The sequence below is a fragment of the Caloenas nicobarica genome, chromosome 3 (genome assembly GCF_036013445.1).
Source record: "Caloenas nicobarica isolate bCalNic1 chromosome 3, bCalNic1.hap1, whole genome shotgun sequence".
Classification (NCBI taxonomy): Eukaryota; Metazoa; Chordata; class Aves; order Columbiformes; family Columbidae; genus Caloenas; species Caloenas nicobarica.
Window position 1 is genome coordinate 111,447,517 of NC_088247.1, and position 15,409 is coordinate 111,462,925.

The window sequence follows — 15,409 nt, forward strand, 5'->3', positions numbered from 1 at the left end:
AAAAACAAAAAAAAAAACCAGAAGCAAAAAACCCTGGCTGGCTGAAAGATTTAATTTCTTTGTGCATTTTCAGCATCAGCATGAATTCAGCTATACTTTAGGTTGTTTGTTTGCTTTTTTTTAAATTGAAACTCGTGCTTTAAAAGAGTCATATTTAATATGCTATTACTTTCCAGCTTAGCTGATGTTGAAATAATTAGTTACAATCTAGTTCAGATTGCTGTTGGGCATTTTACAAACAGCAGTTATTAGCAAAATCTGTTTAGGTCCTTAGTTATTGGTGTTTTTAGGGTTTTTACCTTGGAATAGAAATGTTTCATCAGCTGTATCTGCAAATTAGGAAGCTGGGAATTTTCAAAATACCTTTAATTTTTAAAAATATCATTTTTTAATGTTTCAAAATAGAGGTCTTTCAGTTAGAGATTTTTTTTTTTTCCCCCAATTTGGTTTTGTTTATGCCTGCTGTTGGCAGGAGGTTTTGCTTGGTCTCTTGAGTATCTGTGAGTTAACATGCATTTTTTTTCTTAGCCAATACTTTCTGCTGGATATGAGCCAGGGGTGTGGTTGGTTTTTTTGGTTTTTTGTTTGTTGTTTTTTTTAGGGCATTAATTTAAAGCTTCAGTCAGTTTAACTTCCTAAAAATGATACAAATTTTTAGACATTGGATGTATGATTCTAGAGGAAGAATTGGTGATCTATAAATAGAAATAAACACTGTTGCTTTTGAGATTGACTTCTGTAGTCAGGAGTGTAAACTTCTGTTTCAGGAGGCAGATATAATTCAGGAGGAAGTGATATAATAATTAACTGGACTGAGCAGGAAGAGGCAGAGTTGTTCTAATTTTGTGGTCTTTGGAACAGTTATTTAGCTGTAAATACTGATCAAATAACTTCAATTCTTATGGCCATACCTCCATCTTAAAGCAGCTATCAAAAGGCCACCAACATGAAATGGGGCATCTCATGGGAAATGACAGTGGCAGTTCCTAATGGCCTTTTTTTTTGTAATTTTGTAACTCCGGTAATTAGTTTTATTTCCTAACATGTAAGAAAATCATAGCTTTAATTTTGAAAACTGTGCACATATGGCTTACTGCTGCAAAATTTATCATGTTGTATTATTCTCATTTTTTACATTTCAAAGGTCTCATTAAGCTTCGAGAGGACAAGGTCTGTAGAGGCTCTTGTTTTGCTTAGTGTGCAAGTGTGTGACTTTGATTCGGACCCAGGTTTAAATACGAGGTTCCCATGTTTCTCCATGGTGTTTTGAAGCTGTGGCTGCTTCTGAGATCTCCAGTAGCATTGTAATATTGGTAGCATCTTCTAGTTTTGTGCCTCTGAAGGGTGGCAGGAAGGTGCGTTACCTCCACTGGTGCCCAGCTACTGAGGAAGAGGAGTGTTCTTCCTGGTAACGGGTGCTTGGCTGAAAGCAGGTGATTCGTAATCCTGCAGTTGGTCATACAGCCAAGATGATGCCAGGATCAGAGCTGAGAAAGCAGCTCAAGATCTCGTCTCTGAATGCCCTCCTTCCCCTTCTCGATACTGTATCTGTTATGGCTGTGGCTGGGAGCACCTGACAGTATTTGCAAAGTCTGGTCTCCTGGGCAGAGATAGGGGAAAGGAACTACCACAGCATGCCACTTCTTCACTCCCACTCTCCCCCCTCTTTTTTTTTTTCCTCTTCTCGTGGTATTAATTTGCAAAAGTGAAAGGAGGCTGCTGACAGATGAGGAACTCTTAGTTGGAGACCTCATTGTGCATGAACCAGGAGTGCCCATGTCTCAGAATAAATATGGATTAATTTAGGGCTCGGGAAAGTCATCATTTAGAAGAAGTATGAGTTTTTATTGCACCATCCTTTCCACACTGGTCCTTGTATGGGTGCAGCATACCATAGATCTGCCCCTTAACTTACTATATGCTTGTGTTGTGCTACCCAGTGTTAGGCAACAATCTTCTTTGGAGTGCAAATCAAGAATTTGCACTGTGTTTATAGCTCCAAGCATATATTCAAGCTTTTCAAACTTACAAATACCGAAGAGGCAGAGTGTCTTAGCGTTTCATAGGTATCTGCCTTTTTCTGTTGATTGTATAACCATCTCAGTCCCATAATCTGGGCACTTGAGGTAAGTGATGTGAACTTTCTCTTCTAGACAAACCCTAAAAGCTGGTACCATTCCAAGCTTGCTGCCTACTCAGAAACTTTCAGTATGTTCACAATTTCTGTGCATCTTCAAAGGACAGAAGTTGCTTTGTGTAATCCAAAACGCGGCCTTAGGAAACAAAAACAAACAAGAAAACTCTGCTGCTGTTGGTTTGGAAGGGAGCTTTAAAAGACACATGGAGCCAGATTCTCCTACTCCTGCCCACACTGAACTGTAATTTTCTTCAGAATGAGTGCATGGATTGCAAGGAGAAGAGGAAGATGGAGGAATTAATGCACTGTTGCTTCTGAGACTTGCTTTGTCTGAGTCCTAACGTGGATATTGGAATGTCTGTGGAACAGAAGTCAAAACCTTCATTCTTGTATCTCTATGTGAATGTGAAACTTGCCCAGGCAGTAAGAACAACAAAGCTCATCCTCTTCTTCAATTGCTTGTAGTAGGCTATGCAGAATTTCTTAAATCTACTTTAGACAAATTGGAGGAAGAAGTTTCTGTCGTGAATAGTTCAACTTGCTTTTTGGTGAAAGATATACTTTTTTCTTCTGTTCTCCAGGAATTGCAGAAAAATATTTTTTTCTCTACTTTTTCCAGATTGAAAAACAGAAGGGCCCTCTGAATGCTATTTGGGAAAAAAAAAAAAAATTATGCAAAATGGAATAGGATCTGTTTTCTAATGGAGTCTAATTAAAATGGACAACGGTGTGCTAAGAAGCCTCTTGCATATTTTTACTTCAGAAATATGTTGTTTAATGTAGGTATTTGTTTTTGATGGGTTGAAGCTTTGCTTTAGGCAGTATTTGTCAGTCATTTTAGTTATGCTTTTTGTGCTTTTCATTTAGAGAATACATCTAACATTTACACTTGTAGTGTTTCTAAATAAGAAGAGATAACACACAATATTTTAAGGTATCCTCAGTAATGCACATGCGTTGTTGTATGGAGATATTATCTATAGATAGAGGTATAGGTAGGTCATTGGAGCATGAGGTATAGGTAGGTCATTGGAGCATGAATAAAATCAAAGGGAGGGTTGATGCTACTCAGTATCTGTCTTTAAGTTTTCTGAAGGCTTTATAGTCAGTGAAGACAGGAGCTGGAATTTGAACTCAGATTCCTGATTACTTGCTCAAGTTTGCTCAAACTGTGTTTCCTTGGTTCTTGTTACAAATCTGTTTTATTGTTTAGCACCACAGTGAACACGGGCATTGATGGAGAGAGGCAGACAACACTGGTCACTTCTGTCTGCTGAAGCAAGTGCAGACTGTGGAGGGTGTGCACAGAGGTCTGCATTTAACACTTGGGCTTCATAGCAGGTAGATGGTCTAGCACTTCACCTTCTAAAACCAGCTTTCAAATGCACTGTTACGTATGAGGCGAAAATGAGTTTGTCTAATCAGTTTGTGTTAATTCACGTGGCAGTTGTCAGGCCCCGGCTTTGCAGGGAAGAGGATTGGAATAGCGCGTTCCCCAGGGGTCGGGACTGGGTGGGCTGTGCAATCAGGTTTGTGTAGTGTCTGCTCTTGCCACGTGCTGCTCAACAGGAGCAACCTACAAACTCTAAACTGAAAGCTTGTTTTAAAAACATTGATTCATTATTGTTAAAATGTAGAAGACTAAGTATTCTGAAAAAAGAACATGAAGGGGAAAATCAGACATCTGAGAAAGATCTGACTCATGGTGCCTCCTGTGAACTTTCCACTATAAAGCAACATGCTCTGCTCTTGCCATTTAAGGTTTGTCTGAACAGCTCTGTTAGCTTGTGCTCCTCCCTGCCAGTCAGCCTGAGCCCCCACCAGCCACGCACAAAATCCCGACCTGTGTTCAGCGGTGTTCTAATGCTCTGAACTTACTTGACTGGGAAGGCTGGTATTACAAGCAAGCTTTTAGGTGGCCTTAAGAAGCTCTTGTTTTCTGTAGGCATTGTTTGTTGTACGGTACTGGGAGTTGTTTCTAAGCTCTGATGTGGTAGGATGTGTAGTGTAAATGTGTGGACTAATCATTGGTGGAGTAAATGTCTGCATAAGAGGAGTGTCTATGATTATAGAGAGTGAGATAAGAGATCCACTTGGTGGATCGACTCTGGTGCAGTACTCTTAACCCTTCCTTGAGACAAACAAGGCTAAATTGGATCAGGCAAAGAAAGCTCCTACATAGAGGGCAGCTGGATGTGACATAAAATTTAGGAACTAGTCAAGGCATCCTCCTGTTACTGTCAAAAGGACATTAACATAACTTCTGAAGACTAGGGTCAGTTTGTGTATTCTGCAATATAAAATTCTGTTGCAAAAAGCTTTAAGAAAAGATTTTGCTAGACAGTTCTGTCAAGTTTGTTTTGCTCAAGATTCTTTGCTGCAATAGCTCCTTGAAAAATGAAGCTGAATCTGTCTTTGTTGCTTGTTCTGAATAATGGATGAACTTCACCTTTGTTTAATCCAGCTCATTCTGCAAGCTTTGTTTGCGTGTGGTTTAAGAAAAACCAAGTCATCAGCAGTACATACTACTCATTCCATGCTCAGCCTCACAAATAGATGCTGTGCAGATTCAGTAGGTCTGACTGCACTTGTAAAATAGTTGTAGTGTTTCGCTTAGTCCCTTTTTGGTTTAAACCAAGCAAAGCCAGACTAGAGCGTCTTTTGAAAAGCAAAGCAGAATCTTGAGATATAAGTCTTGTAGAGGCCAGTCTGTTTAGCTGCAGACATGTTAAAAATACCCTTAAGGTTCAGTTCACAAGGAAAATCCCAGTCTTTTGACAGTTTGTGTATTCTTGGAAAAATATGTAGAGACCTCTGGTGGGAAGAAATAAAGGAGGAATTTTCTGTGTTAAGTGTAGACAGTGAAGACACAGAAGTGGAAGGATCTCAGCTATGGTGTCCTCTTGCTGTGCCGGTTTTAATGATTTCTCTTTTGAGGTTTCTCAGCCCTGCTAAGACTACTTGATGGTTCCAGTGAGGGAAGAACAAGCTTTGTCTTATTTTAGATGCTTGATGCATATTCTGCAAAGACTTGGCCTAGGAGACTGCTGTTTTGATTCAGATACAGCCTGATGTGGTAACACGGTGAGATAGTTCAGAAGTCTGTTCACAGGCCTTAGACAGGAGTCTGCAGTGATGAAGTGGGAGCAGACAGGCTAGCCAGGGGAACATGTCAACCCTTCTGGCTTAATTTGCTCGTGGATGTGTCTTGGCATCTTGTAAAACTACGTTGAATGGTATCTGGATGCAGAGTGTTTTGAATACCCTTAAGTTCCATCATGCAAGTTAAGGGGGAACGGGAAAGAGAACCCCAAACCTCTTCCTGAAATGCAAATCTTCATCTTGTAATGTACTTAATCTCATAACTAGCTCAGATGGGTTTTATCTGCATGGCATTTTATTTTCTTCTTAATGTTTCTGGCTTTTGCAATCAGTGCTGTACCTTCACTCAGTGAGAGGGCTCATTTGGCAAATGCATCAGCACATGACATCATTCTTACCAGTATCTCTAGGCCTGTTTAAAGCATCAGTGGTGACTTGACTGCACTTCCTGGAGTTGCAGGCAGCTGTGGAATTTCATTGAACGTGACCAACAGGAAATTCGGAAGGAAAAACTTAGGACAAGGCTTGCAAAAGGCCCTGTTACTTCATTAGCTCCTTGGCTAATGGTAATACACGGCATGGTGTAGGTCCCGATGCAGAAGACTGCACTGCAAAGAGAGCTTTTCAAAGTAATTATCTGTAAAATGAGGAAAAGTAACGTTCGTCCCAAATTAATGCTGGTGTAGAACCGATGAAATTTATTTTTAAGAGACCATTAGAGAGCCTTGAGAGCATTCCAGCAGTCCTGTAGAAAGCTGTGTGCTAGTGGAAAGGATTACTTTCTGATTAAAACCTTGCACGTCATGCCAGTGTGGGCAATGCAGAGAGGACAAAAGGTTGGTTTAAAAAAAAAAAAAAAAAAAATCTTATCTGAAGTACTTTGACATTAGTCCTCAAGTAATTCTTTTTATCCTTCAGTAGGTGCATCTGCATGCTATTGTGCTAACACTGCTGCTTCTCTTTTTAATTATATTCTTTTAAGCTTGCTTCACAAGAGTGATCTAGCAGCCTGTAATAATTCATGCAGTTCAAAACAAACACAGGAAGAATAAAACAAGCTGAACTGAAAAAAAAAAAAAAGACAAAAATAATAAAAAGAAGTAAACCCCAACACTTAGGCAATCAGATGGCAAAACAAATGCTGTAGTGTGTCTGTGTACATATGAAAAAGATGCCTTGTGCATTACAGGCATTTAAAGATTACTGAATGTTATTAAATGTAATGATACCTTGTTACAAAGAAATACTGTTGCCTATTTTCTCTCACCAAAGGGGTCGTTAGTAATTGGTCTGCCATTGGCTTCAGTGGCTGTAATTAGCTTTACGTGCATTTGCAGTTCTTTCCAAAAACAGATTCTAAACATGTCTTTTGTGGTTTTTCCCTTATAGAGCAGTACATTTGGTGGAGAAGTAGGTCCTGGTTAGTGTTATCTGCTTCTGCTTGTTTACAAAACAGGAGCTAACAGGAGACTGATACATTTTGTGTCCTTCTTTCACAAATGATATTTGGAGAGTTCTGTAATCAAAATATTGTGCCAAGTATTTCCTGGAATGATCAAACCAAACCCCAAAAGACCTTGAATCTTTTACAGCCTCCTTTCCAATCAGTGAAGTCTGCAGAATATAAGGTGATGATCAGATTACATAGGGGTTTTTTGTTTGTTTTCCTCTGGTCTGTGGAATGTTTTAATTACTTTAATAACTGTCGATATGGCAAAATCTGGTTGCAGTATTTTATCTTTTTTTTATATCAGTTGTTTCAATGGGAGCATTGAAGATACCAGAATCATGGCTTCCACCTGACAGGAAAAGCCAGGCATAATTTTGAATTATAGATGTTTTATTAAGGTTTATTTTAAATCTCATTTTAGTTGCTTAGTATGCAGGGCAGTGACGAAGCTCTTTTGAGCCACAAACTTTGAAATCATAATCTTCCCTGCTGCCTTGCTGAGTAAGTTTCACTTGTAAATAATAAAATAAGTTTACTGCTATAAATTGCATTTCTTCAGGAACAACTTCTTGTGAACCACACAAAAATGAGTAAATAGGAAATAGGAGTTTATGGCAGGCTTTGTGAAAGATGATCTTTCAGATCCAAGCTGGATCCTTCTATACCTGTCACTGGGTCCCTGCCTGTCACAGCGGTGGGTCTGATGTCCCAGTGCTGCCTCCTTTGGCTCCCCCTCCCCGGGACCTGCTGCTGCTTTGGCAGAGCACCGTCCAGCCAATCGTGTTAGATTCCAGACAATGTTAAAAATTCCTACTGAAAGGGTGGTGGTCTATCTATAAGCTGGCGGGTTTGAAAGAGTGAGAAATGTTCGTGCAGCACAGGAAATCTTATTTTATTTTTTTTTAATAGCTGACCATTTGTATTTGTTCAGCTTGCTCCATTGTGGATTTTTGTATCTGGAATGATCTCCGAGTTTACAAAGTAAACTTATAAAGGATACTAAAAGTGATCTTCAGCCTAATTCTTCAGAAGGGATTTTCATTTGCTTTTATTGTTGGTTAATGAGCAGCCCAGGTTTATGATGTTGAAGGAGGGGAGAAGTCTGAAGTAGGAAATACTACATAAATGCTTCAAATGAGCAAACTGCATTATGTGGTTTTGGCCATTTTCTAGCACAGAAACTTCACTAATAACCTTGAATGCAAATTTCCCAGTAAAAATATGAGCTGGGCTTTTTCTTCTCAAAGTATATTGGCATAAAAGAGTCATGAACAGCTTGTAGAAGAGAACGTTGCTCTTGGTTTCATTTGTAAAACTGTTCTATGTAGATATTTTTAAATTGTTGCATTTGTGACTTTCTTGAAGAAAATCCTTTAGAAAAACTGCTGTTCTTTGTGGTTTGTTTCAGTTAAGCATGTGGTATATTTAGTGGGGAAATTAATCCTTTGGGATATCTTTTTCTCTTCCCTTCTCTCCCCATTCAATTTTGTTAAATTTTCTGTCTTCGTGTTGTGATGATCTTCCTCATTTTGTTTTGGCAATGTACCTCTGGATGTGGATTTCTCGCATACTTGAAGCTGAAGGAGCAAAGTATGCTCAGTACTTAACAAAATAAATATACTAGTGAAAGAGTCTGGGAGAGCAAATGCCTCCATCAATGTGACGTGGTCTTCTCAGTCTGAATTGAGACTCTAGTTGGCTTTTTCATGTCAGTATATTTCTTTATGTTCCTGGCAGAGAGAGTTCTTAAAAACTGGGAAATAAATCCAGGCTTGGTGATAACTCTGTGGCGCACACACAGCTCGCGCTGGAGAACTGCACTGAAGCACCAGCTGTCTCTGACAATCCGTGTAAAGCTAAGCAAGCAATGGCATGGTTTAAAATGAAATGAAACAATTGGAATTGAATGTAAGGTCAGTTACTGACCTGGGACGCACTTATGCCGGTGTCACTATCATGTCTCTGATCTGTTTTATTTTTTTCTGTCCAGACTTGGAAGGATTTCTGCACTGAGGCTTGTCAACACTTGACAATTGTTTTACACTACTTAGTTTTTCAGAATAACTGTGTCGTGTCTACATATAGTCTTTTCTTTGCGTGTTTGTTTTTTAGGCATCTGACGTAGCCATGGGTCTCTTCTAGAGTACCCTGTAATGAAAAAGTATCTGCATTGCAGGAATGCATGTGTGGATTCATTCCTACTTTGAATCGACTCGCTCTGACACTGACACTCCTCCTGTTTCCTCATCTTCCTTTGCCATCTCCCTTCTCTTGACCCTTTTGTTTGCACTCATGTGTAACTGTTCTTGGGCCACCTCCATCAGGGCCACCTCCATCAGGGCCACCTCCTGGTTTAGCTGTTGGCACCATGTGGAGCTGGGTGTGCTGCTTTGCTTTCCAGCTCATGGCACGTTTCTCCCTTGGGAGATGACCCAGTGCCATTGTAAGAAGAAAATCACTTCTGATGCCAAGATAAATAAGACAAGATCAAAACAGATCTAGAGGGACAAAGTGATGTCACTGTTACCTGAGCTGGAGCTGCAGGAAAGGAAGAGACCTGGGTAGGATCTTTCTTGGCCTTCCTCACAGGATCTCTGGAGACCTGAATGCTATTCTGATGAAAACTTGTGGAAATTTACTCTTCAATTCCATGTGTCAGAATTCAATGTTTGCATGATCTACTAAGTATACCATGAAGAAATTTTTTTTTTTTTTTTTGTCTCTTGGATGTTTCTGATAGCTAGTGTTCCTGTGTACCTGAGCGGGCCAAGGCCACCGCAGGTGTAGTGGCTGGCAGCCCTGGCAAGAAGAAACAGAGAGGAGACATGTTGCTGAGCACTGTGTACCTCTAGGTGAGAGGGAGAAGAGGTGGAGAGCCGGTGGCAGCACGGGCTTCTGCTCTTCCCATTAACCTCTGCAGGTGGTGTCCTGCCTTTTCCTACTGAAGCTCCTATTTGTCTGACTCCTGGGACACAGAGTCTTAAACTCAGAGGAAGGTTTGTCATCAGTGTAGTCACTGGTACTGCAGAAATGTACCTTTTTCTTTTTTAACTTTTTTTCTTTATTTTTCCTTCCCTCCCTTACCATCCCCTGCTTTTGGTGGGTTTTTTTGTGCTCCAAGGCAAGCTCAGGATTGAATGAGTCAAGGTTAAATTAAATTTTGTTCGTGAGCTGGTTTATGACATGAGAATAAGTCAGCTTTAAAGTGCAAAGTGAAATGACTCTGGGGGAAAAAAAATGTTTATTGTAGGCATGGGCTTGGGTTGCTTTGCTTCAAGGAAATTGCTTGTGGGGGTGTTTTGTGTTGTGTGGGGGTTTTTTTGGTTTTTTGGTTGTGTGTTTTTTTTTTTTTTCTTCCCTGGTGGCACAGACACAGGTCCCATCAAAGTGAATGGGGGTGTGTAACAACAGAGGAGAACCTAACACACCAAACACCAAGTGAGCAAAGAGCTTTTTAAGTACAACAGGGTGACCTCATGACCAAGCAAGATTTTGCAGGAGAAGCCACAAGCAGATCCAAACTATGGTTTAGGTCACCCAGACAAGCAGCAAGAGTGAATTTACACAGTTTAAAATGCAGTATATTATTTAACTTTCAATTTATCCCAACCTGGAAATTAAAAGATACATTAAAGGAGTAAGGCGCAGTAAAGAATAGCAAATAAAAGCTGATGTCCTCATGTCCTCATTTCCTTCAAAAGAATTGTCTTTAACTCTGTTTTTCAGGAGAACTTTAGTTCTGGTGGCATTTAAAAGTAAATTAAAGGTGATGTATTAGTTTTATTGTAGCCTGCAAATGATGAACAGCTTCATGGGAAGGTATATAGTATGGTGGCAAGCACTTTGGTGCTTAAAATGAGCTCTCAGACTGCTAAGCCAGTTGTGTTTTCATTTTAAACATTAGTTATGAAGCAGAGACATTCTCTCTGTGATAAAATACTAAGATAGCAGTGTGAACACTGCTTTTTAAATTCAAAATACTTGTGTGGATTTTTTTGGTGCATCTTTTCATTAATGATTTGAGCACCTTGTATATTTTTCTGTGTAACATCGATTTGTTCTCCTTTTTTTTTTTTTTTTTTTTTTTTTTCCAGGCAGAGCTGCAGATTTTCAGTATTTTTAAGTGGAGTTGTGAACTCCATTGAAAATTGTTTGCTGGTGGATTTGCAGTTGGGCTTGTTGATGGGAGCTGGGTCATCAGCCAGGAAACCAAGCTGGAATGGGGGTCAGGAGTCTCCAGGAGAGGGGTCATGTGTCTGGAAACGGGACCAGAAGTGTGGTTATACCATGGGAAGTGTATCATGGGGAGGAAAAAAAAAAAAAGCCTGGCAGTTAATTAAAAAAAAAAAAAAAAAATCACTTGGAGACAATTGTAAAACTAATAAGGTAGAAGTAATAGGGCTGTAACTATTAATCAAGAAATAAATCTTAAGAAATTTAAAGAGAAGATAATTTTTACTGGAAGTGTGCTTTATTGAGGGTTTCTACCCACATTCATTGGAAATACCACATAAAAAAATTGCTTGGAGAGCCATACTGAATTTTGACATGCTCATCCTTCTGAGTGAAAGTTGAGGAAGTGCTGATTTATCTGTTCGTTGTCATCCAAGGAGATTTTGAGGAGTAATACAGGACTTGATTTGATTCTCTTGTTGTTTGCGCTATTCAGGTAGAGAAAAAATCCTTTGAGAAATAAAAAAAATTTGCCTGTTTTCTTTGCTGCTTAGCAGTACCTTTCAATATGCCTGGGTAGAAATTCAAAGTAGAGTTTGCACTGATGTTTAGTTTGAGTACTGGACTGTTTCCAAGGTGTCTTTAAAGAGACAGGATCCTGTTCTCTGCCCCATGGAAGAGTTTCTGCTTGGTTGTACTGCTGGTTCTGGGGAGATGCCCACAGGCAAGGAGAGCAGGAGGAGAACAGTGACATTAGCGTGCACATTGGAGGGCAGCCTTTTTCTATAAATACATGTTATTTTTCCTGTTGAGTGACTGATGCTGAGAGTGGTTTTTAGATGAGCTATTTTTAAGAGATAATGTATCCACTAAGGATGTCATTATATATTGCAAGAGTTCTAATATAAACTGTTTACATATTGATCTTGTTATAAATTAAGCTTTTTATTCCTTATCTTCAACAGGCAGCCAGATAAACTTGTGGTGGTTTGGACAAGAAGAAGCCGAAGAAAATCCTCCAAGGTTAGTTGATTGTTTAAGAATTCCCAACTTCAGTGACAAGCAGGGTCAGCTGTTTGAGGGACTGGTTTCTAGATTGCGGGGAGCAGCCAAATAAATGAGAAATATCTTAATTATTTTTCCTTTCAAACTCAGTTTAGCTGTAAGTTCAGAATAAGCTGCTGTTGATATCAGTGCTAATTTATGGAAACACTTAGCTCTGATTTTGGCTTTGTTTATTTGTTTAGCAGAACTGTATCAGGATCAGTTCTATTTCAGTTATCAATTGCTAGACCTAATTAGAAAGGAGAATCTGTTTCACTACTAGAAGTGTATTAAACATAATAATTAAAAAAGTAACAAAGAATCTGACATCCTTGCAATAGGGAGATAAAGTCTGAATAAGAGGCTATTTCACAACTAGAAAATATTACAAATTAAAGAGCATAAATGCAGGTTCTTTCATCCAGTGGTGTATATTTCAATTAAATTTTAATATTTTTACTTCCGCAAACACTGTGAGGAAGCATGTGAATTTGTGTTTTACGGCTAATGACTTGGTAGCCTGAGGAAAGGGAAGCTCCAAGTGAAGTCTGTCTAGTATTGGAGCATTCATAAAGTTTTGCTAGGTTTTTTTGATGTATAAAAGTTTGCCAGCAGAGTTGCCCTCTCTTCTGTGAGCTTCACCAAACTTTTCTTCTTGCAGTACCAAATCCAAAAGCCTATGAGATCACTGTCTCTTTGAATGGTGCTCAGTTTGTCTAGACTGCTGGATTTTACTGCTCTGGCTGTAAAATGCAGTTGGCCTCTTTGGAGCCTCCGTTGGGTCTGGGGCAACGGGAAAGGTGAGGCAGTCTGGGTGTGTGGCTTCATTTCCGTAGAAAATGAAGCTTAAAAGACCTTACAACACTCTCCATTTACACTGAGATTAAATGGCAAGCATTTTTAAACCTCCGCAATGTCTAATATGACAATGTCTTGTATGGTATTGTATTATTGACTAATAAGAGTAAAATCTTTTGTCAATCCTAGCAGTCAGTTGTTGTTGCCTTGGGAGGTGGGGAGGCTGTTTCATGTGTACAGCAGGCAAGCAAAGGCCTTTGAATGCTGGCCGCATTGCAGGATTTCTTTTGTTGCCTTGTGTCCTCTGGTGTAGGGTTGTCCCCGTCTGTCCAAAAGCTTAAGAAAGGCAACACGAATGAGCTGGGGAAAAGAAGTATCCTAATCGCTGGGCAGGTTTGTAGGGGTAAGGGGTGCATGCTGGTTTCCTCCCTTCCCAGGAGCGTGTCCTCTTCAAGATAACTCAGCTGTACTTCCTCGTTCCCTCTCCCCACAGCTGTTGCCTCTTACCCTGGTCAGGTTTATGGGAAGCGGTCTTGTCCAGAAGGAAAGTTTCAGAACTCAGCCTTTTAATAATTCTTTAAAACTTCGGTTAAATAAAGATGGTTTAAGCTCCTTTTTTTGAGTGTATGCATGTAACTCAAAATGGTACTTCCAAGAACTCTGAGATGGTGGAGAGAGAGCACCCATGACAGAAAATATCTTGAAATAATTACATGTTGAAGAATTTATACACTTATACGTTAAAAAAATGTGATACACAGTTTCCAACCTTACTCAGGAGATACTTTTTTTTTTTAAAATAGGATTCCTCTTTTTCTGACTTCTTTTTGATTGTCATGCGTATTTGCTGTATTTTATCTTTTAATTTGAGGTCTAAGCTATTCCAATATTCTAATAAGCTATTCTAATATTCTAATAAGCTATTCAGTTTTGAGCCCATCACTACAAGAAAGACATTGAAGTGCTGGAGAGAGTTCAGAGAAGGACAACAAAGCTGGTGAAGGGTCTGGTGCACAAGTCTGATGAGGAGCAGCTGAGGGATCTGGGGCTGTTCAGCATGGAGAAAAGGAGGCTGAGGGGAGACCTGATCGCTGTCTACAACTACCTGAAAGGAGGTTGTAGCATGGAGGTTGTTGGTCTCTTCTCCTGAGCAACAAGTGATAGGACAAGAGGAAATGGCCTCAAGTTGTGCCAGGGGAGGTTTAGATTGGATATTAGGAAAAATTTCTTCATGGAAGGGGTTGTCAGGCATTGGAACAGTCTTTTCCAATCAAGATGATTCTATGATTCTAAGCTGGTTTATCTGAAGACTGGCTACTGACTGAAAGTGACTGCACAACTAAATGCCTACTCCAGTGTGTGCATCCTGAATTCTGCTTTAGGGTGTGAAAACCCAAAGGTGTTATCTAGGGAGTAAACAAGGGTGTGAACTTAGTCTGGCACCTTTTCCAAGATAACTGCTCCTGTCCCATGTTCAGACTCTTCAGCAAAGCCAGTCAGACTATTCCTCTTTCATTGAAGGATAAACTAGCTCAAGTTACCTTGAATTTATAGCATGGTGTATATCTAGGCAGTAGCTGCTGGTGTATGGTGTCTGTTGTGGCTTACTCTGTAACTTTTTAATTTTAGTTTCATTTAATTTCTGTAGAACAGAGAGAGAAAAGATAATACAGCACAGTAAACTCAATACTTACAAGCATTATAACACTAAAAAGCTTGGTAAAAAAACATGTTATTTGTCCATGAATTGACTTGTTTGTTGAGATTCAGAATATGTTCATAAACAGAAGCCCTAACAAAAGTTCAGTAGGGCTTTGTGAACTGATGGGTTTCTGCCTGTGGTGTTATGGGCATGATCATGTAGGCTCCAATGGCAACATTTCACTGAAGCAAGAGGATTTTCTGATACTAGCTCAGCTTCTTGGGCTTGAAGTTTTTACAGCTGGGACATAACGTTCCAGGATATGTCCTTATGTGAGTGTCCTCTCTTTTGGTCCCCAGGCAGTATAGAATCATGGAATAGTATCATGGAGTATTGCTTGGAAGGGACCTTCAAAGGTCATCTAGTCCAACCCCCCTGCCATGAGCAGGGACATCTTCAACCAGATCAGGTTGCTCAGAGCCCCGTCCAGCCTGGTCTGGAATGTTTCCAGGGATGGGGCATCTACCACCTCTCTGGGAAACCTGGGCCAGTGTTTCACCATCCTCAGTGTAAAAAATTTCTTCCTCATGTCTAGCCTGAATCTCCCCTCCATTGCTTTAAAACCATTACCCCTTGTCCTATCACAACAGACCCTGCTAAGAAGCCTGTCTCCATCTTTCTTATAGGACCCTTTAAAGTACTGAAAGGCCACAATAAGGTCTCCCTGGAGCCTTCTCTTCTTCGGGCTGAACAACCCCAACTCTCTCAGCCTGTCCTCACAGCAGAGCTGTTCCAGCCCTCTGATCATTTTTGTGGCCTCCTCTGGACCCTCTCCAACAGCTCCATGTTTCTCCTGTACTGAGGGCTCCAGAGCTGGACACAGGACTCCAGGTGGGATCTCACCAGAGCAGAGCAGAGGGGCAGAATCACCTCCCTTGACCTGCTGGCCACAATTCTTTTGATGCAGCCCAAGATATGATTGACCTTCTGGGCTGCAAGCACACACTGCCAGCTCATGTCTAAACTTTCATCCACCAGTACCCCCAAGTCCTTCTCTGCAGGG

At 40.2% G+C, this 15,409-nt stretch overlaps 1 protein-coding gene across 9 annotated transcripts in view; it reads left to right on the plus strand.

Moving 5' to 3' along the window:
- EHBP1 (EH domain binding protein 1) overlaps nt 1–15,409 on the plus strand; it is a 224,540-nt gene that overhangs the window by 19,590 nt on the left and 189,541 nt on the right. For all 9 annotated transcript variants that reach the window (XM_065631700.1, XM_065631699.1, XM_065631701.1 and 6 more), the window contains exon 3: nt 11,828–11,885. In XM_065631700.1, coding sequence (XP_065487772.1) covers nt 11,828–11,885 — 58 coding nt within the window. The remainder of the gene's footprint in view (nt 1–11,827; nt 11,886–15,409) is intronic.